General features: G+C 42.0%; 1 protein-coding gene across 1 annotated transcript in view; it reads left to right on the top strand.

Moving 5' to 3' along the window:
• rad18 (RAD18 E3 ubiquitin protein ligase) overlaps nucleotides 1-15,883 on the top strand; it is a 34,998-nt gene extending 19,115 nt beyond the window's left edge. The window contains exons 10-13 of the mRNA XM_069678905.1: nucleotides 1,737-1,868; nucleotides 4,075-4,201; nucleotides 9,712-9,756; nucleotides 15,667-15,883. Coding sequence (XP_069535006.1) covers nucleotides 1,737-1,868; nucleotides 4,075-4,201; nucleotides 9,712-9,756; nucleotides 15,667-15,766 — 404 coding nt within the window. The 3' untranslated portion in view covers nucleotides 15,767-15,883. The remainder of the gene's footprint in view (nucleotides 1-1,736; nucleotides 1,869-4,074; nucleotides 4,202-9,711; nucleotides 9,757-15,666) is intronic.
• The last annotated feature ends 7,295 nt before the right edge of the window (nucleotides 15,884-23,178 follow it).

The following is a 23,178-nucleotide window of genomic DNA, read 5'->3' on the forward strand; positions in this document are numbered from 1 at the left end:
TATGTTTTTTTTAAGGTAAAAAAAAAATTATTTGCGAGTACTCGACTAGTCGTTCATAAGGTCATTGGATTACTCGAATATTGATATTACTGCAAATGCCCATCCCTAGTTCCCTCCAGCTACTCCGGCTTCCTCTCACAGTCCAAAGACATGCTCAATAGGTTCATTGGTGAATATATTACCTGTAGGTGTGAGTGTGAAAGGTTGTCTGTCTCTGTGTGTCAGCCCTAAGAACGACTGGCGACTAGTCCAGGGTGTACCCCGCCTCTAGCCCAACAACAGCTTGGATTGGCTCCAGCCCTCCCCGACCCTGAACAGGATAAGTGGTATAGATAATCGATGGGTGGATGGAAGTGCATGTAACACTTTGATAAGGAGATGTTCTTCCAAGGTTAAGCTTTGCATTAGTGGGTCTTTATGTGAAAATAAATCATTTCTTTGCTCATGATGATGTCTGTAAGTCAGAGGTAGCTGAGTTGTTCTGTGTGCATAAAGTTTAAAATCTATTAAGTTTAACACCCACTCTTCTTTAGTGTTTAACTCACCCGCCGTCAGCGTCACAGCGTGCATTTATTACCGCAGTGGTAAAAGGCAAAAAGTAGTTTTGCCCTCACAGAGCTACACAGCAGATTTTCTTTAAAACATTAAATTCGATGGATTCAGTTCGTTAGGTTTTCCACGTGTGCCTGCTGAATCCATGGAAGGCTTTGATTGCTTTTTAAATATTTTGAAATGTCTTGCTGCTTTCTCCATGCGGTGGTCTAAAGCACCTCAATGCAAACATTTATGTTCAACACATATGGCGCTCAGGAATATCAGCTGATGACAGGGAACGGCGGGGATCCAAACAAACACGTTTGCCTCCAACCGAAGAAAGTAATTTTTTACATATTAAACTCTGAGAGCTGAAACATCCACAGGCGTTTCCTTCAGCTTTTTTTTTTTTTATCCACTTCACATGTACTGAATGTACAAAAAAGCTTTTTTTAGTTTATAATTGGAAAACTGTTTCTTTTGTCAAATAACAACCCCCGGCTACTTCAAACTGTTCTGCCACATTTAGAGCAAACGCGTGTTAATTACCATGTTTCTCTCTCCTGTCTGTGTTTATATGAATATCAGTGATTTCCAGATGCTCTGGATTTCAGCACAAAATTAAATCCATTCATTTTGGGAAACTGCCAAAACTTCATTCATCTTCTTCAATTGCCTGCCGCCGCTCTTTGTTAGCGATAATGTCTCTTTAACGACTATTCAGCCTCCACCGCAGCAGTTCAAGTTTTCTTTTCTGTCGCACTGATCTCATCTTGGAGCTTGTGTCTCTGGTGTTAAACAAATCCTGGTTTTTTCTCTAATCTTTTTAACCCTTCAAGGTTGGAACTTGTCTAAGACGGAATATTAATCTGATGGGCCCGATGTGTATAAATTGTCTCCCAAAGAAAAATGAGTCTGCATTATTTAACACCCTGCACAGTCGCCTATTTGTGGCTTGGTATTTCTTCATGTTGTTGTCTTTAATGCACCCCTGGGTGGGCTGTACTTTTCACCTATTTTCCCTCCAATACATGCACTCTCTTAGCCTTTCATTATTAGCATCTGTGTGACTATATATGATGCAATGTGTGTGTGCATTAAACTCATTGACATTTCGTGTGTAAGTCAGAATCTGCTGCATAATGTCATTCATCCGGTCATTAAAGATTCTGTCCTTTATACGTTTGCTCTTTTGCCTGCAGGGAAGCAGCACAGCAACGATTTTTCCCGCCTCATTGCCCAGGTACGGGGTCGCCTAGAGACCAGCAGGCAGACTCGTATCAAACAGGAAGTCATTGTGAAGGAAGAGGATGAACATAAACCACACTCTGCAGGTACTGCAACATCTATAAAACATACTTTAGCCGGAGGTCTCTCTCTTTAAGCCTATCTGCTACCCTCCAGCATAAGTCACCTGATTCTCAAGGTCACCTTGTATCTTCACTAAACACATTTCCTCTGGAATAACTATTGCAAATTAATTGCTTTGGGACAAAATTGTTTTTCTAACAATATGCAAATTAGGCCCTGGGATGCAGCTTGACAGGGTTCTTCTGGTTGTGTGTATGTGTGGGTGTTTTGTGAATTAAGTACACTCCATTTATTGTCCTTGTTAAATCCACAAAATTAAATTGTTTGTGTGATTTCATGTGTTTTTGGAACAATTTACCAAATGCCGACAAGGAAGTGCAGAAAAGGACAAAATGAATGTACGCAGGAAAAACACACAACAACACTCGCATAGCTACAGTTGAGAACAGCTCTTTTCAGTCTGGACAATCAGCAGAAAAATGTTCCATAACTTTGAGTTTAATTACAAACCGCTCCTACTGTCTCTGAGCCTTCATCCAACACTACATCTGAGACTGAAAACCCAGACAGTCCTTAAATGCACCATTGAAACTTATATTAATAGTCATAATAGTCAGAACAGAGGTTCGACTTGTGATTCGTATCTCTGCATGCTTTCTGCCTTGATCCTCCACATCACAGATGGGGATTTGACTAGGGATGCACGATATTATCGGCATGTTATCGGTATCTGCACATAATGGCTTGAAAATGACATATCGGCATCGGCAGATTTTTGTCATTTTTGGCCGATATTTTCCGCCGATAAAACGAGACTTGAATTATGCCTAAATGCTCGATGATTCCCTAAAAAAGCTTGACCTAATGCTACGACATTAACTCTGCGCGAGTGTGTGCGCAATGCCTGCGCAAAAGTAGCAACAATATACAAACAAAGACTAGAAAGTCACAGAAACTCGAGCTAATGAATAGAAGTTAAACAACTTTCACAACTCTTAACTAGCTGACAGTTAGCTCACTTTCTTGTCATTTTAACAACATCATACACGCCGAAAACGCACTCGCGGCCAAAGCCGACGCTAACAGAGTGTAACATAAACATCAGCGCAAAGCTAACTTACATATTCATGGACGCACACACGATACAAAGAGTCCGTCTGCGATCACTGATGTCTCCATAGTAGGTGCAGTAAACAAGTCCGGGCATGTCTCCCTCACTGCCTTGTTTCGGGGGGGATGCTGCATTCAGGTGCGCTCAGAAACGTGAGTGATCAGCGACGTGGCCTTTTGTACAGTACAATGCCTCTTCGGTCAGGCGTAAACACCAGAAATCACATGTTGCTCACTTTTCAAAGTAGATATGAACATATTACCATAAGCTTGGCTATAGGGAACCGTGCACTAACACTCTTCTATCTCGTCCTCATAGAAGATGCTTGAGGTACATTAGGCTGTTGCAGCACATCTGTGCCTGTCCCCTCCGGTATCACCAGTTGATTATAGAAGTAAATGCCCTCTGCTCACTGCAATGAAGCGATGAAGCGCTCTTTATTGTGGCAGCTGGATGTTACAAAAACACAAGCAAGTTAGAACTAAAAGGCTTCTCTCTCTCTCTCTCTTATGATGACCACATATTTTGTAATGATTTAAACACGCCTGTATCCATGTTTCGATAGTTGTAATGTATCAAGTAACTGTGTAATGTGACGAAAGGAGTCGCTGGTAGTGGTGAACAGTTCCCTCGGCTTTACAAAGCTTTGTAGCAACACTCAGCTCATTGTTCATCCCTTCAGCACACATCATTACTGGTTTGGTTTAGTGTCACCGCTGTCATAACATCATGTTAGGGGAAGCAGGAAGCTGTTTTCAGCAAATAGAAGCCCACTACAGTCGCACCAAACGGCTGACAAAGATAGTGAGCAGCTGGTGACTGTGGTGGAACATTAAGCAGATAAACCACCAACTAAATAAGTGAGTGAATTGTGTTGTATGTTGCCAAATTGTTCACATTACACTAATAAAAAGGCACACACAAAATCGTATAACACTGTCAACTGTGTGAGAAGTTTGTTGTCTTACCAAAGAAAATAGGTCCTTTATAAAGTGACCAAAAGAGCCGTGGTTGCAGGAGGCGTTCATTCCATGCATACTCCTTTTGACAGACATTTCTTTACTGTCTCTTCCTGCCTGGATGTCTGACATGATGATATATATTTCTGCCTCCTTCAGATCAGGCTGCAGAATCGGAAGGCTTCCTAGTGGTGAAGGTGGAAGATGGAGAGGAAGACGAGGACCCATCCGGGGGAGTGATTGACTTGTCTTCAAGCCCCACTTACAGTGACGTGTCTATCAGCAGGTGAGCCCTCGATAAGAGGTCCTCATTCACTTCCAGTGGGTGACGCATTCAGGGGTCTGTCCTTTTTAGCACTCTCTACATGCGTCTTGAACAGTTTGACTTAATGTGACTTCACAGTGACGATAATGAAGGATGGGTTTGTGGTTGGTGGTGAAAAAGGAGCTCTTCATCCGGCAGCTCTGACTGTTCATTAATCCGTGAGAGCATTACTGAGTAGCTTCCTTTCAACCCCACTTGTGTGGCATTCACAGGACAGCATTGTTATAATCTGTGATTCATTTAATATTCAATTAGCGTCTCTCATTAAACTAAATCATGGTAATGACAATTACCGTGGTAACTCAATCTGGGTTAATCGCATTCAGATGTAGACGGGCTGGAAAAAGGGAGACAGCCTGATAGGTCTGTTACCTGTGGTCACTTCCTCTCTTTAAACATTTTACTGAAGAAAATATGAGAAAAGGCATCAAAACCTTTCATGTAAAGTAAGTAAAAATGACGCATAAGGTACAAACTGTAATGCTGCCATATTGTAAATATAGAATCGCAGCTCGTACTGAATCTGCACACTGAGGAAATATTGGATCAGGATGTTCCCGTTCCTCAGACTCTGCGCATCTCTCACGCAGCAGGTAACAAGCATATTAGGCGAACCAGTACATCTGCACAGACAATACAGCCGCACTCAAGTGATCAGCCGATTCTTTTGTAGATGAAAGTAAGTGCTGTGTAGTCACAGGTAATTTCATGGCTTTACATGGAACAAAGAGAGTCTGTCTGTGTGCCTCTGTGCTGAGCGTATCCTTGAAAATCTGACTTTGCTGTTAAACAGATTAACATTCACTCACAGCTTTTTCGGAGTAAACACACATTTTTCCGTTACGTCAGGTAAGTCAGAAAAAGAATTGAAATGTGAACTTGACACATTAAGTGCAGCGTAATGTATATAGCCTATGAGCCAACCTGTGAGTCGTCTTTTTAATAGCGATACATCCCTGATAACAAGGAGTGCAGCTGAATTATGTGCTCTATAATAAAAATGTGTCTCAGCGGGAGTAGTTATCACTTGCTTGCACTCCACACAGGCCTTGGGCATCCACTTTTAGCCTTTATATTCCCCTCGACTTATACTTGACTTACTGTGACACACTAGAGAAATGCAACGTGCCCTTTCAAAAGAGGGAAAATAATCTAATAGTGCCCAGCGAGACGACTATGGTCCCACGTTGAAACCTGCGTCTGTCACAAGATTCATCACACACACATATTAACGGCAATTTTCAAGTCACATAGCGGCAAACATGAATGAATAAGTGAGTGGTGCATCAGAGTCACCAACAAGCCACCGAGGTCTCTTGAAACGACGGGCGCTGAAATCTTGCGATGGTGACGTCATTTGGAGCCAGAGCTGCGCACTAGAGATCAGCGGGTGGCGTCTGCAGAGGCCACTTCCGTTAACCAAAACACACACTTACCTCACCGAAACAAACAGCAAAGATCCCACACGTCGGCGTGTTCAACAGCAGAACAGCTTCTTGTGTTGGTCTGAAGCAGACGTTCACAGATATGGAAGCTTCACTGACTCTAGTGATTGTTTTAGTTACGTCTCCTCTCGCCGTTCGTCCTCGAGTCTGCTAATCCAGAGCAGAACCGTATTTGTCATCAGAGCTGTCAATCATCCTTTTTACAGCATCAAATAACTAATTAAAACTAAACTTGTCAGAAAAATGAACACTTGGTCATAAATCAGCATGATAAGAATGAACTATAATGACAGAAACCATGTTTGAGAAACATTTCTTTAACGTTTATTTTGATTTTATAGTTTGACTCATGTCCCATCTGTTAACATGGAGGAGGCGGGCTTTATGACCTATACTGCAGCCAGTCAGCAGGGGGCGATAGAGATGTTTTGGCTTCACTTTCAGGGAGCTGTCATGTCGTCCATCTTTTTATACCGTCTATGGCAGGGGTTCCCAACCCCCGGTCCGCGGACCGGTACCGGGCCGTAGGTTGTTCAGCACCGGGCCGCGACACCCAATAGGTGTATGTGACATTCCAAACATTCGCAGAGTCAGAACCGTCGAATGGGCTCTGTGAAGTGTGCAACCACACAGTGCCTCGCGCCTCTAAAGACACTTGCCAGATGCTCCTCTGAAGCTCTGTGTTTATCAGTGAAATATATGCACTACACAGCATATGGGCATATGACAGCCTGTGGAGACGAAGTTTATACTTTAACTGTGCGCAGAAATACAGACGGATCGCAATGATATTGATTCAGGTATGAGCAACAAAACACACACAGGTCTGCGTCACATCTGCTCCTCTCCTGACGGCTGTCTCCTCCCCGCGCGGCATGATACCTCTGATAAACTCCGCGTGGATCACCTCCGGCTCATCTCATTCACAGCGTGTGAAGACGTCTTTTATGCTTTATAAAGGGTTTTCACGGAAATACGGGACCGATCACAACGCTATTAAGTCAGGGGCAGACCATGAGAAACACACAGATCAGTCACTACGCTGCATGATTATGAACCGCTCACTGCTGGAGATAAACTGCTAGGATCACACTATGGAGCATATGGATCTCGCCGTCCTTAGATTAGACGTGCAGTCAGAAAGGTTGGGAAACCTTGCTCTATGGTTCCAACCTATACACCCATATTGATCATTTTTCCTCCTTATCTATGCATAGTGTATAATACCAGAATGAGCGCATCATACAGGAAATGGAAATAGGGAAAGGAGATAGGATGCAAAACGTACTTCACATGAATATAGAGGCAGAATGAACATAAATGCAGACATGCAGTATGATGCCGTAATGAATGGAAAAATAAGATTAAAACCAACTTGATGATTATAGCAAACATAGATTAAAATAGATTTGCAAATAGAATGCATGTAAAACATAAGATGGAAAATAAAACCCACCGAATAATTATAATAATTAGTGTGAAATCACCCTCGTGTGCAGTCACAGCTCGATCATGGGGTAATTACTAACAGATCACTTGCTGTCTCTGAAATGAAGCCCAGCAGGCAAACTTTACATCTGGGAGGCAAGAACCCGACACGCCGTTTTACCGCACCATAAAACCCCGATATTGATGGTCTCTTGTCCGTGCGGTCGGCAGAGTTCTGCAGGAATCAGCCAGAAACATCCTCTTTTGAGTCAGACAGAACGGAGTTTGTGACTTTCAGAGCGAATCCCTGCATCTTTTTTCCTTGTTTGTCAGATCACAGAGGGCGGTTTGTCTCTGCTGTTGGTTCTTTATTTGTGTGCATGCAGCTTATTTAGCTGCATATTAGAGGAAACAAAAATGTCTCGCTGTTAAAAGAAGATATCCGAAAATATTGTCAAAAACTTGGACAAAGGTAGAAATCTATAATCCAGCCCTGCAGCAATGATGTGGCCACAGAGACCTTCCATCGTTGTCCTTGTATAACTTTCATGTTGGTCAGGGGAAATTAACTTGTCACAGCACGCCTGTGTCCATCACCTCAGGTATCACCTCTTAATTACGAATGTAGCTGCTGTCGGCTAACTGTGGCAGTTCTATGTTACAATATCAAACGCACATTAGAACCACATCCTCTCTAATGAGGACAAAATTAGCCCTTTGAATACATTTAAGTCAAAGAGCTATTGTGTACGTTGGCTTTCATAGAAGGACTGAAAGTATGTTTTCAACCACCAAGGCTGGCGGTGAAGAGCTGCATATAATTAATGTACTGTTGGCCAAACTCCGACTATATGAAATATAAGTACTAGTGATGAAATAAGGACCAATTAAAAGTTTCAGTTTTTCGCTGCAAGAGGGGCTTTAAAAAGCTCCAGTTTTTACGTTCAGTATGACCGTGGCTCTGCTGCTGCTGCTGCCGCTGCTGCTGCTGCTGCTGGGATTCACTGAATAAATGATGATATTAATTTTCATTCTTGGAAACCAGAAATTGTTCTTTTTTTTTTTCACGGCACACTTGATTTCTTTCAGTTGTACGTCTGCAGATCCACTACTCAATTACCGGTAGTCTATTTTACCAGTCAGCCTTGGTTTCTCTAATGTCCTGCAACAAATCAGAAATCACAAAAAACACAGCCTGGAGATGCGACTTATGGCAATTCAGAATCATCATACCTGTGTAATGACCTTAAAGTAAAAATCTTGAAGATTTTCATTTAAATTAATGTCTGTTAAGTCTCTATCTATCGCTGAATGAGGTAACACAATGGTGATTGAGCCTGTGGCCCACTGATGACTTTGCATTTGCAGTATATAGTATCATTACAGACTGGGTGTCTGTGGCGACTTTCGCAGGAAAAATAAATCACCCAGCAGTGGTTGGTCTGCCAGAGAGGGTAGGCGGAGCTAAGCGGCTGCTTTTCCGATCTCTGAAAGTGTTGCGAGTAAACAGTAATCTACTATGGCTGAACAAACAAAGAAGAGATCGATGACGTCAGATATAACTTTAAAAATAAGTGAAAATTCAAAGAAAAAGAAACAAATTCAACGCTCAGATGAAGGCAAACAGTCTAAAAAGGAAAGCGACCGTCAGCCAGGAAAATCAAGAGTTACAACCGGAGCCAACCGTGGACGTCACACATGCAGCACTGTCTGGATATCTGGGAAGTGTGCTCCCGCAATTACCGCTCATCGCCATAGGTGCCGCCAAGAGAACGAAACTGAGATCTTCGAGATTATAACTTTAACAAGGTGTTAAGTGTTAGATCAAAATAATGTGTCTTGAGACACTATAAACTACAGCAGCTCCACAGGGAAATACCCTTATCTGTAGCAGTCCCAGCAGCCATTTCAGTTTACTTTTACTTTGTAAGGGTATTATTGTTGGGGTTAATTTACTCTAGACTCCCCCTATTCATTTTCACTTTCAGTGTATAATGGAAAAAGTAATTTCCCCTGAAGCTGCAAATCTGACAGTACATTAGAAGCGAGTACACAGAACAAGTAAAATCCCTGTTAAATCACAGGTTGAGTATTCTTTTGTTTTTCCCTGACATCATTGTCGTGTATGTTTTTCTTTATCTTATATGTCTTTGAATCTGTTCCTGTGACTTTGTACTTCACTTGTGCCTGATAGCTGATGTGCAATATTAAGTCATAGATCATCTCTACTTGCCTGTTGTTTAGAGTTTCATGAGAATAATCTCTTTGATGGTGTCGAGTCCAGCTTCAAACATGTCTTTAAATCATTGGGGCTGTCCTGCTGTGATACACCTGCCTGCTGAACATTGAGTATCGCTTTTCCTTTGATAGATGACGGATCAAACACTATATGAATAAACAAAAGCTTTATTGCCCTCGAGGGGACATCCTAAAGAAGTCATGTGGTACCTGTGAAGTCTGTTAGATTATGTTTTGACCACATTTCTTGTTGTGGTTCTTGTTTTTGTAATCGCTGCATTGCACAGTTTCATTCATTATATCGAGTCTATTACAGCCTGTTCTCTGTTTTCACTCCTCTCTCTCTTTCTCTCATTACAGTTCCATTTCAGACATCTTTGGTCCGGACCCTGCCAGAAACCCTGAGTAAGTGATTCTGCTTTCATTGCTACTGTCAGGAAAAGTAATGTATCTCTTGTTATTTGTTGTGACACCCGTTTGTGCCACGAATGCTACAGTTTTTCATTACAAGTAATTGCACGCTTGTGTTGATGCACAGATTGGATGTCAACACACCGCTGTCCTTTGTGGTTGTTGGTTTACGGCTAGAAATCCCACATCCTACAGCACTGCTTAGATAAGCATTTGTGCAGATTAATTCATCTCAGTGCTGAAGCCTTATACTTCCAAAAACCTCATAACGAAAGGTGGAATTTCTTGTATAAAGAAAACTTGATGCTTTATGTAAGAATCGCTCCAATGAGATTCCAAAACTTTGCACTAGTAAGATAACATAACGTACTTTGGCCCCGGTAAAAGCAACAGAACGCATTAGATTTTGGGGTTCTCCATCTATCTTAACCTTTGAATCATTCCTGTGAGATTTTTCCGGAATGCTCTGAAGGGAATATATCCCCTTTGACTCAAGGACCAACTGATCACAACTTGGTGATCACAGGTTAATGTAGCTGTAACCTGTCAAAAATTTCAAGCCACATCTAAAGAATTTATACACTGATTAAGAGACAATCTAACCAAATGTCTAATAGGATTAGATCTTGACATATTTTACCCTAAGGGTCAAAGGTCAAACCCATCCCTGTGACATCATAATGTTTTGGATAAACTCTTAAGAACATTCCGATTAACAGGACATCTCAGGAACACCTTGACTGAACATTTAAAATTTGATACAAAAGTCCTCTTCAGGATAAACTGACTGAATTATGGTGGTCAAAGGTCATGTGACCTGTTGGTCTGATTCTCATGAACACAATATCTCAAGGCATTGGCTGGAAGAATTTTTTCAACTCCTGTTTTTTTTTTTTTTTTTTGGCTGACTGCCGGGGTCAGCCCTACACATGGGTCAGTGTGACTGACTGACTGACTGATTGACTGACTGACTGACGGTACTTTCAGAGCTGTAGAGAGAGAGATTTGCGACATCGCAATGGTGGATCATGGAGCATATTGGACCTCCACTGACGCGACTCTCTGTCTATATGGCTCTTGATACTTTGTTCGGTGAGTAGGTGGGGCTGCTCCTTCGCTGCTCATCCGCAGCGCGCACCTGCTTTCAAACACATTGTCATTGGCCTCGGCTGTGGCTCAGTGGTAGAGTCGGTCGTCTTTCAATCGGAAGGTCGGAGGTTCGATCCCCAGCTCCCTCAGGCTACATGTCGAAGTGTCCTTGGGCAAGACACTAAACCCCAAATTGCTCCTGGTGGCATAGCCAACGACAGTTGACAGTTGGGCACTTTACATAGCAGCCTCTGCCATCAGTGTGTGAATGTGACATGTAGTGTAAAAACACAAAAGTTTCAGCTTTGAGTGGTTGCAAAGACTAGAAAAGCGCTATATAAGTACAGTCCATTAACCATAAGGACAGTGCTTGTAACACATTGCCCACAAACGCGCACATTGACCTTGCTGTCAGCTGCCTGTATGCTACCTGGATTTGTTTCCTCTAATACTCAACAGACCAAGACGAGCACACTCCCAAAGCTTTCTGCTTTGATTTGTTTTACATGATCAAAAAGGTTGAGCGCGAATGTACCCTATTTGATTAACACTAGGGTCGGGACAAAATATCGACACAGCTATATATCGTTGTCCTGACTCGCTGGCGCCAAATATCGGTGAAAAGAAGTTAAGAGACGCGCCAGAATAATTCACTGGATGGGATGTACCAAATGATTTGGGACATGCACATGTACTGAATATGTGAGAAAAGACTTAAAAGTAGCACAACAGACTTACCTTCACAGGGTGGATACTGATAAGAAACGTTAAGAATAGCACACAGTGTGTCTGTGGATGTTGGAAATGTTTGATTCTACCGTTGACACATGAATATTTATAACTCAAGCACTGTTTATAGCCATCTGCGGTAAACATCAAGTGTTCTATGTAGCCTGCGGAATGTGTAAGCTCTGTTTTGTAAGAGCAGAGAAGTAGCTCTAACACAGTGGTGTAAAGGTCTCGCTGTGTGTTGTAGCGGTGTATTTGTATCGGGTAATTTAATGCCTCCACAAGTCCGAAAATTGAATATAAACTTTTGCGTAATTTCCCGAATCTGTATCCCATCATACTGTGTTGACTTCCCTCCCCTGTCTTTGCTTTTACACCGAACCTATCATTATTCTGTTGAGGGGCCCTTAATTGTGGCCCAGAAACCTACAATAAAACAAGAGGAGCAGCTAAGCCTCGCAGCGTTGTACGTCCTCGGGTCTGCTTTCATTGACGCTGCCCTTTCACACACAGATTAAGGTTAGATAGGTCGTCTCTGGTGTCCTGTGTAAACATGTACTGAAATGATTTTCCCCGAGCAACTTTGGGAAACTCGTTTGTTATCGGAGGCAGGGAGATAGCACTGCTCATCAAGTTACTGCTCACAACAAACTGTTGGCGAAGAGATGACAATTGTTCCTGCAGTTGGTGTCCCCGAGCTCATTATTGAGACTTAACATGCCAGGGAAGATGATTTTATCCGAGTTAACTGTTTCTCAGAAATTGTGAAATGCTGAAAATAAATGTGCTGTGGGAGTCGAGGGGATTTTTCAAACCTATTATGGCCGTGACAAGTGGGCTGAAAATTGAGACGTATGCACTTCTCTCTGAATCCTGTTTTTTATCATGTTTTTTTCCCGATCATTTAGTTACTGGGCTATTAGTGCTGCCATCCCTGCCAAATGATCTTGACAGTGCAATAAGACAGCCCCGCAGCCCTTCAGCCTGGGGACGTCACATAAACAAATGCACAGACCCAGTGCTCATTAACGTTCAGACTGCACACCGAGTTACAGGAGGCGGTGCAGCATTGCATCCTTGTTTTCCTGTCCATTTGGAAGGCGGTGTAGCTTTATGTTGCTAGACTTGAACTTGTTAAGAGGCCAAGTGGAATATCATTATAAATGCTTTTTAGAATCTTAACCAGCTCAGATGAAACCCTGTTCACACCAACCTTTCTTTTAATGATGCGTATAATTGTGTCTAAAGATGGCACACTTTCACACACATTAAGACTTTTCTTCTTCTTACATGAAATGATTGCGGTCTGTGTTTTTATTCCCAAAGATGCCACTTAAAATATCACGTTATTCTTCTGCACATTACCGTTTCATTAAAATGTCAGCATCGTACGGCTCTTGTTTTGTTACCAACACACGTGCAAGTCTGTTCCAAGGACGTTTTATATACTCGGAAAAGCGTTGCCGTTTCTCTACTGACAAAGCGTCAGAAGCATTTACATCTGAATATCGTGTGCGTCATGGATGATCAAGACTCTGCTCTTCCTTCCTGTGTGAATGACCTTGTGTCTAACCTGCCAGTATTTATTCCTAATGTCATCCCTCCACAAAGCGCTTTTGTCTGTCCTTTTAACAAGTGTGAAATTAACTTTATTTCCATCACTTAGAGCTTTATCTCCGACCTCCAGCTTTTCTCAGCCTCCGGCACTGATGACAAGTCACCTGGTGATGTTTCTGTATTGTCACCGGTAATACACTACACACAGACGTCGCCCTATCCTTCAGCTACCCCCATGTGGACTTCTGTCCCAAATTCCAGCACTGGAATTTTGTTTTTCCCCTCATACAGTGAAGATAAAGAGGCAGAGGACCTTGTCCCTGGCTGCAGCGTGATATACATCTGAGGTATGATCAGCTGAAGAGAGCCCTTCATGTGAGGCTGTAAGTGGTTCCACATGCAGGACACTCACGTTTCAGGGCTCCCCTTTGGCTTCTGAGACATGTTATCTGAACAGTTCTTCAAAAAGATCTCTTTGTCCGACACTCTGTGTCAGAGGTGATGCAGTAATGGGGCTATAACTTATATAACACTGCATACTGAGCTGTGGAGCCCGCGGGGGCACACATGGTACAGAACGATATTGATGTTGCTTTAGGTAATCCATTAGGAGAAGACAGAGTTATTAAGTGCTCCTCTGACAACGCAGAACAGTTTCCTTTAGACTGAAAACAGCTGTGTGATGGTCACATGGAAAAACAATCTCTTTTTAGAAGGAGTTCTGACACAATGATTGGCAGTTCTGTTACATTTGTTTGCGTCAAAGTGTGATGACCTTTATTGAAATATAAACAAGACATGACAACGTGTTTGAAAGCAGGTGCCGCGCTGTGGACGTAGGTGAGGACAGCCGAGGAGCACCCCCGCCTACTCCCCGAACAAAGTATCCAGAGCCGTATAGACAGAGAGTCGCGTCAGTGGAGGTCCATTATGCTCCATGATCCGCCATTGCGATGTCGCAACTCTCTCTCTCTACTGCTCTGAAAGTACCGTCACTCACTCACTCAGTCAGTCACTCACATACAGACCCGTGTGTAGGGCTGACCCCGGCGGTATGCTGTCAGATCACGTTCATTCAAACTACATTGTGTTTCAATGAGCAAAAAACTACATTTACCCAAATGATACGCTGTCTTAGATTGAAGATCCACTTTACCATTATAAATCACTACTGGGCCGAGTAGTGCATTTACTCCATCTGTGTATGTACTACTACGACTACTAATACTACTGCATTGTTTTTATTAAAGTCAAGCTGAGACAGCATTTCGAGAGTATCTAGCTTCCGTATCGTGACGCATTTCCGAGTGAAACAGGACGTGCAGGCGGGACATATCATTAGAGGGATTTGATTTAAAGGTTGATAACTGGGCGTAGACAGACGTTCTCCACAGCGCAGTAGCTAGCTAACTGACTGAACGTTCTTGGTGCTCTGCGGCTAAATGTTGCAGATTGATTGGTTGTAATTGGTTGGTTCTAACCTATGTAAGCACACAGGATATTTTTTTATTATCGGATTTTGATATAAGAAGTATTTTTTTAGTATTTTTTTTTTTGGCCTATATTGTCAAATAGATGCACAATATTACCGGGGATGTGATCTAATATAATAAAAGGGCATTTTTCATTTCACCTGGACTTTAAGGGCAGAATGAGGTTCTATTACAGTAAATAAACACATCATCCTTTAGTATCTCTATATGTGTTTAACCCAATGACACTGCAATCCAGTCAAATGCCTTCTGCTGACTTTCTCATCTTGGTTTTCAGCTGCCCAACATGTAAATACTGTCACATTTAGTCACTTTGCTGGATGCACAGACACTAGCAACATTTGTCTCAACATTTACACTGTTTTTTTTAAACGTTTAATTTGACACACAAGTTGCACGGTGTGAGCAACCACCCCATTGTCCATTGTAATGTGTTGCTGGAGTGGAGTCAAGCAGCCTGCTGCCTCAAGATAAACTCACATCATTTATCTGTCGCTCCAGCAGCATGATGATCAACAACGAATACACTCAGGCGATGATCATGTCTACATTACCTGCTAGAAAATTGAAGTCTGCAGAGTTTTATAAGTGAATTTATATGTTTTAGTCAAAGTAAACGGGCTTCTGGTGACTTATGAACTGCTGGTTACATAGATCCAGGCTGAAATCAGTAATCCTGTTACTGCCTGACCACAAAATGTGCATTCTCTCAAGATCCACACAAATGTGTGCGTTGGTGGATGGCAAGAGAGACGATTAAAATAATGTAGTCTTTATGGCTTCGAGACAGTCTCCTGGGGCCTTAATGGGGCCTTATGATTATACCACAAGAAGGTGAGATGTCTCATTACAAAGTAAGACACGTTGCACATCATCACATAAGCTAATGTGTGAATGTAGAAAGTTTTAAAGCCTGGTAGCTTAAGAAATGTTTTTTTTCCTTCAACATAAGGTTTAGATACTTGTTTTTAGAAAAGTTGCACGTTACGTTTCTCCTGCCTTCACTGAAATTAATATCTGAAATGTTCCTTCACAGAGAAACAGAGACGACCTCGGGCCAGAAGCGAAATTCCAGCTCCAGAGGAGACGATGCGGATTCGCCCCCCGTCCTCGGAAAACGCCGGCGGAAAATGTAAAAAATAAAATCTGTCGACTCCCAGATCAATGCAATGAACTTTGAACTGACAGTGAAACAAGCCAACAAGTATTTTATGTACTTTCATCTCCAGCATATCATGGGATTTGTGAAGTTGCACATGTGTAAATAAAGTTTCTTATTTTTTCATATTCTGTACTCTTGTAATCCATAAAGATTGTTTCATTAGACATTATTTAGCAGTATTCCAGTTTTCTTTTGCTGTTTGTAATTTTTTTTCTTTTAAACATTTTTTCATCATGTATAAAGGTCCGGTGTTAAATGCACTTTAACCTGAAATAAACTCTTAGCAGTATTTAGTGTTTTTGCATATGATCGTTAGCTGCCCATTTACTCACAAATAGATGTTGACGTCTGTGTACTCCGTGTGCCGAGCTCAACTTCTTGGACGCCGTCGCTGCGGTGTAACTTTGCATTAGCAGCTGCAAAAAAGATCATAAAAATGCACTTTCCTTTCCACTAAATAGCCGCGTGTCTGTCTGTTTGCTAATCTATCGCCTCCATCTTCAGATTTTCCCTCATATTTGGGTTACTTTTTGGCCAACTGCGATTAGGAGCTCAGTCACACTGGATTCATCTGTCATGTGCAATTTCAAAGTGCGCAAACAAATCCGCACGCTCTCGGGTTGATTGTTTTCTTTGAAAGTAAAAAAAGGAACCGGGGTCCGTTTAATTCAATCAACCTGATGCTTGTGGAAACCCCAGGTCAAAGCAAGCGAGAGTGTAAACACTTTAGAAGGGGAGGTGGTGTTTGTGCGGACGTGCATGGGAGAGTGAGCAGGAACACATTTGGGAGCCGGGCTTGATTGAAAACAGAGCTCGCCTGGAGTCAGAAACACGATGCTTCTGACTCGGTTGTCTCTCCCCTCAGACACCGCACGGACACACACTGCCGGACTTGTATCAATGTGTGGTGCTCATTATACCGCGCACCCCTGATCCCAATGCATCCGTATTTCTTTCCTATACAATGGTGCTGTTTGTGTCTGGTTTAATTGGCAGAGATGTCACTCTTGCTTGAAACCTCAGGAGGGGGACTGAGTGGCTTCTGATCCCTGCCTCCATTTGGAAAGCAACGAAGCAAGCGTTGATATCACTGATTCCATACACAATCTGTCACTGGGAGGTACCCACGCAGGCTGAACCCTTTCAGGAGAGATCACACACACCTTATTTCGCTGTCTGGGTGGTAAAGTCCAACAAGAGGTGAAATAATCCCCTTATCCACGTTTGCTTATATTCCAAAAGCTCTGACGGCCTCTTGCAACTCCAAACTCCAATCTGAATGTCACGGCGAGAGAGTAGCAGACCTCCAGGGGCGTGTTCACCCCCTGACCACAGCTCTCATTATGCTCGACCTCGAGGACCAAATGCAAGCAGTCTTAACAGTCCCCCTCTGCTTCAAATCTTTTTTCCCTCTAAAGCCGTTGCAAAACTCTTCCAGCGGAATGACTAATGACTCTTGATCCAGGAAATACACAGAGGCAAGCTGGAAGGGCTGCCCATACTAATAGGAAATTTGTCCTTATTTTAGAGTCAGATTTCTTCCAGGATGAAGAGAAGTTGACCTTTAGACTTTTTAGACTTTGTTTCAGGAATATCGGCTTCACCATAACCTGGAAGACTTATTCTCAATGCCTTGTTTTCCATTTAATTTTGTAGCGTGTAATTATAGAAATAACGATAAAGTGAACATTTCCTGTGATGCCCTGGAAGGCTCGTAAAGGAAATCAATCTGTGAATTAGGGTTTGTGTTTTAATTAACCGTAAAAAACAAAACACAATCTATCACAAGTAGATTTCTGCATCCAAGAACTTCAACTTCCTTCAGCTCTTTTTTTAAAGTGGCAACACAGATTTAAAAAGAGTCCTTTGAAATAGATACAAACCAGTAAAGCTGTGTAACCTTTACTTTAAGGGTTCAGTTAGATTCCCGACATGAACAAACACACACTTTAATAATAAGACAGAATCTCACTTGTTTTACTTCTTTCTTCCAGATACCTGTTATTTTGACTCAAAGTTTGACATGCAACCTGCAAACTAACATCAATGCTCAACAGTGGAGACATAACAATTCTTACAATACAAGGTTATTTGGAGCTTCATCGAATCCCAGCGCGCAGCTTGTCAAACTTTGTCCAACTTTATTAACATTATTGAATATTACAGTAAATAATACTTTGTTTCTCTTGCTCCTAAACTGCTCTGTTAAAGTAACTGCATGTTCTTTCTCCAACATCAAAGAGAGAAATCTCACTAATATAAACATAAAAGTTTAGGCAGGATTATTGTAAATGTTTGACTTGTCAATAATAGATTTGATTAAACTGAACCAATAGAAGCTTAAAAATCTACATGAATAAAATTCTGAGTATATCAATGGATGACAGTGCATCTTATACGTATAGCCTTTTTAAATACTTATATGGACATACATTGCTTTAACACATACAAGTACAACCACACATGCCTTTGAACAGAGCCACAGCGTTCGAGGCCGAGAGCAGCAGGCCATCAGTCAAGTTAATGTTCTCAGTGAGGCCTCCAAATGCCAACATCATGAGATGGTGAATAAAAACCACTCTCCCCGAACATGGACCCTCAGTGGTGATAACTGTCAGAACTAAATGGTGGAGCCCCCGTGGTTTTTAGCACAGCACTGGAACAGGACAGTTTTAAAGATTCAGAGCAAAACACACAATTAAAATACAAAATGGTCGAGCTGGGATGTTTAGAAACGCAGCCTGAGCGTGAATGATCAACACGAGGTCCGTGCACACTTCAGTGGAAGGATTTAATCAACAGTTAACAAAATAATCACTATGAGAACTGTCACGTTCTCCTTCAGGACAGCTTCACATTCTCTAACATGTTCCTAAGAGGCTCTTGTGACAACAGATACAGTACTGAAGACTCAAGTTTAAAATCACTGTAAGAAACCATGGAGTGATGTTCAGCTGTTGGGATGGATAGATGGATGGATGATAGATAAAGTGATGAATAGAGGGATGGATGGATGGATGGATGATAGATAAAGTGATGAATAGAGGGATGGATGGATGGATGGATGGATGGATGATAGATAAAGTGATGAATAGAGGGATGGATGGATGGATGGATTGAGAGAGTGATGATAGATGGATGATGAATAGAGTGATTGATGGATGGATGGATAGATGGATGGATAGAGTGATGATAGATGGAGGATGGATAGAGTGATGATAGATGGATGGATAGAGTGATAGATGGATTGATGGATGATGATAGAGTGATAGATGGACTGATGGATGATGGATAGAGTGATGATGGATGGATAGAGTGATGGATAGAGTGATGATAGATGGATGGATAGAGTGATGATAGATGGAGGATGGATAGAGTGATGATAGATGGAGGATGGATAGAGTGATGATAGATGGATGGATGGATGATAGAGTGATGGATGGATGATGGATAGAGTGATAGAGTGATGGGTGGATGGATGGATGGATAGAGTGATGGATGACAGTAAATATATATACTAAACCCTAAGCCGGTCCAGTTGTCACTGTTTAACTGTGCAGATAGACCCTCCTGTATAAAGTAGACCCACTATACTTTTTATAGTTCAAAGGAGATAGAACACCATGTTGGCAGAAACTCACAGCCCATTTGTAAAGAAACTGATTTACATCAAGTCTTGAGCTAAGTTTATTGAGAAATGTCTGTTTTTAGCTCTACAACAAACCATCCCAACAGCTCTGATAACATGATATGGTACAGACACTGGTATGGTGTATAGACGCTGGGTTGTCCCATTAATATTAGCTTGGATATTGCATCTACATGTATTGGACTGTTCTGGCCAGACGTTAGCAATAATACTGGTGAATAAAGTATCCACATAACAAGGTAGGAATGATGATGTAAACTAGAGAACAAGAAAAAATAAGCTGAAAAATGTAAATTAATTTTCCATGCGCAGATTTACACTGATGTAAACCCAGCCTTCACTTTGTACAAAGGTGTAATTTGATCAAGATGAGGGTCCGTGTATCTGCTTCTTCAAACTTGTTGAACTTTGCTCACATAATACGTTTTCTCTTCATTATGAAATATGATGTCATTTGTGAGGTTGAGGTAAAGCAGTAGTTCCTAACAGCAGAGCGGTGATTGTTTCCTTCCGTGCAATCAAAAGGGAAATGATTAGGACGTATACCGACTGAATGCAATTACCCACCTGGCCGGATGAAAAACAGCAGCAGCAGCAGGAACAAGTTCATATATTACAGTGAAGGTGTCAGTAGGAGGCAAAGACGGATGAGCCGAACTCCATAATTAACTTATTGCGTCCATAGTAAACAAGAGCATACTTAGTATTTGAGTGTGTAAATTGATGTTTACATCCTTGTTTCTTCCTGTGTTTATAATTTTTGAAGGTCGCACATTTCTTTAAGTATTCAGACTTTTGCCATTATTGGTCTTTTTTGACCACTCCAGGCATCCTTAAAGGAGTTTTTAAAATAGGTTGAAGATTTATTGTTGTACCACTGATATTCAGGACCCTTTCATGCTTACTTTTCCACCGCTGTTCGCTCTAATGACTGCGTGGATCTGCGTGCCGTGTGAGCCGTTTGATAAAAGATGCAAATGCTCTTCAATCCCTCATTTTCGTCGCTGAAACAAAAGCAGCAGCTTAACTTGAGCATTTATCACACGGCTGTTGAAAAGATAAAGTATTTAATTAGACTGTCAGACTAAATTACAGTCATTTACAGTATGAAATAGTTTCTTTGGGGCTTGCATGACAGGAGCCCATTATTCAATGTAGTAAACTGTAGATACAGCACAGTTAGATTGACACTGCTGTCAGCAAATGCCACAAAAGCTGTGAAAGATTAAACATCAGACCATTTTGTAGATTCTATATATTTGTTTTGACACGGCCACGTACCTGAAGGATTGAACTGTTTGCGAAATCTTTTAAACATTTTCTTTTCTTTTCAATAGTTCCACAATAAACGCCTCACAAAACTTGAACCCATCCATGTCGTTACCTTAGCAGATGGGAGCATGGCAATTTAGTTAATTGTTCCCAAGGTAAGAGGAGAACGCCACGAGTGGAGCAACTTCACCACAGGCATGTTTCAATGATTTAATGTGGGCTGGCAGATGCTGGATTCAAACAAAATGTTGAACAATTACACAATGTGTCCGGGAAATGTTGCAGTCAAGCTGTTGTTGCCGGGTTCAACGGAAGGCACTCACAGCACAGACGCAAACATCTATCCATGGGGGAGATTTTTGATCCATACTGTGTGGCTTCAACACGCAGTTAGACAGATCGTAGGAGACACCTGCATTTGCATTGAAACACTGACTTATTATTTAGGTTTCTTTGTGTGGATTCGAGCAGATGATCCAGTTAGTTTACTCTGTGGAAAGAAATCTGCCGGGCTTGCTCCATATTACTTTTGCAACACTCAAAGTATCGAGTCTGTGAAGAAGAAATTAGCATGAATACAGCAGAGGATCTTTCGTAAGCCCTTATGACACATGCATTCCTGGCAATTCCAAAACAGTCCTTTCACAGTGGGAGATTTTCTCTGCCCCTTTGCTACTGTTGTCTTGGAAATGATCCTTTTTCCTCAACCCCAGATGTTTTTAATTTTCCTGTTATGTGTCACTCTTCTGATTTTGCACCAGTCGTATGATTTTTAACGTCATCACCCCGCCCACTCGCTCGCTATGAATGTTCCTGAGTATTAGCTGCTGCGTTCACATTTTACTGGCAGGAAAAGGTCAGCGCAAAATCGGGGTTTGTTTGAGTTCACACATGCAGCCTACCCGGTCAATGTTGGTACATTTTCAGTAGGGTAGTGCATGTGTGAAAGGGGATTTACTGAGGTGCCATTTTACTCGGGATAACAAAAGCAACATCCACCACAGATTTTTGTCAGATCCCTGAGTGAACATTTTTCCTTATCCTAAACTGGGATTTTCTAACTCGCGTTAGTGATGTGTGATGAGTCAATCGTTCGGCACAAATGACTCTTTTCACTGACTTTAAAGTCACGAGTCCTCATTGACACTAACTCATTCACTGACTCACCCCTGCTACCTGCTACTAGCCACTGCAAACTGCAAATTTGAGGCGAGGCCACCGTGTAAGCCTCGCCCTGAGCGAAACACTTTGGCACTTGTTTTAACTCAATACACAGCACTCCCACAGCACGCCGCCCGGAGCTCACTCCCTACCCTGAGCTGAAGGTCTGACTCGAGTTACACGAATCACTCACTAAATAACTCACTCAGTACCCACTCTCTCAACACAGCAGGGCGCAAAAAGCACAAAGTCGTGAGAAACCGAGTCACAAACCCCGCGAAAGGTCCAGAAATAATCGCACGGTGAAGAGCTAGAAATTGTTAAATTTGTCCTTTAATGTTAGTGGAGTGCTAAATCGGATGTTAGCCCAATTGGGCGATGGAAGTCTCTAGTGCGCATGCTCTATGGGCGCGTGGGCCGGTGGGGGATTCAAGCTCTGGGTAACTGACTCGAGTGACTCGAAAACCCGACTCTCTTCAGTGACTCATATAAACTCGAGTAAGTAAAAAGAGTCGAACCTCCCATCTCTAACTGTTATTCATTTAACATTAGATTTGAAGACATTTTCGATAATGCATCTTCATGCAAAAGTCACTTTAGTTCAGTCCTGGGAGCGGGCAGTGATTCTGTCAGAGCTGTCAGTGAACGCCAAACCTCACAGGAGTTTAAATCAGCCAACTTACATTAATGTTGTTAAACAGAATTATGACTTTGTCATCATTGAAGTTTTTTCTTGGCTATTAAAACAAGCTTATAGTTTTTTCCATCCCCTCTTATGTATATATTTTTGTAGGCAATGTTCTGTATCTGCTGCCTGATGTCGTGGTTTGAGTCCGCCCAGCGAGTGCCCAGACTCTAATTGCCCCTGCGGGAGAAGTAAAAGTTTGCAGAATTGAATTACAAACCATAATTGTCTTTAGAACTTCTTTGACTTTGAGAGACATGAACGGGTCGCCCAGCAGCAGGTTGTGTAATGACTTGGGAGACTGCAAAAGTGAACACAGGCATCTTGCAGCACTCAAGTATCATCGGGCAAAGTACTGGATACCCATCGGCAGCGGAGGCTGACTTTGTGCTTTGACCTCCCTGTAGGGAAAAGCACACAAAAATAGACATTTCAATATTAATAGAGAATGAGCACATATCACTTCTCTTTGGTGTATGTATGCCTGGAGTGTGAGTATAGAAAGACCTCACATTTGAACCCACTTCTCTGACTATTTTTTTAATACAGTTTCTTCAGCAGTTCTTCTACCACAACATTTTTTACTTTAACTTTCAGGAGTGTTTCCCTCTGCTGCCCT

Source organism: Semicossyphus pulcher, unplaced genomic scaffold (assembly GCF_022749685.1).
Source record: "Semicossyphus pulcher isolate SPU_LCO1_2020_fin unplaced genomic scaffold, fSemPul1.0.p SCAF_3, whole genome shotgun sequence".
Classification (NCBI taxonomy): Eukaryota; Metazoa; Chordata; class Actinopteri; order Labriformes; family Labridae; genus Semicossyphus; species Semicossyphus pulcher.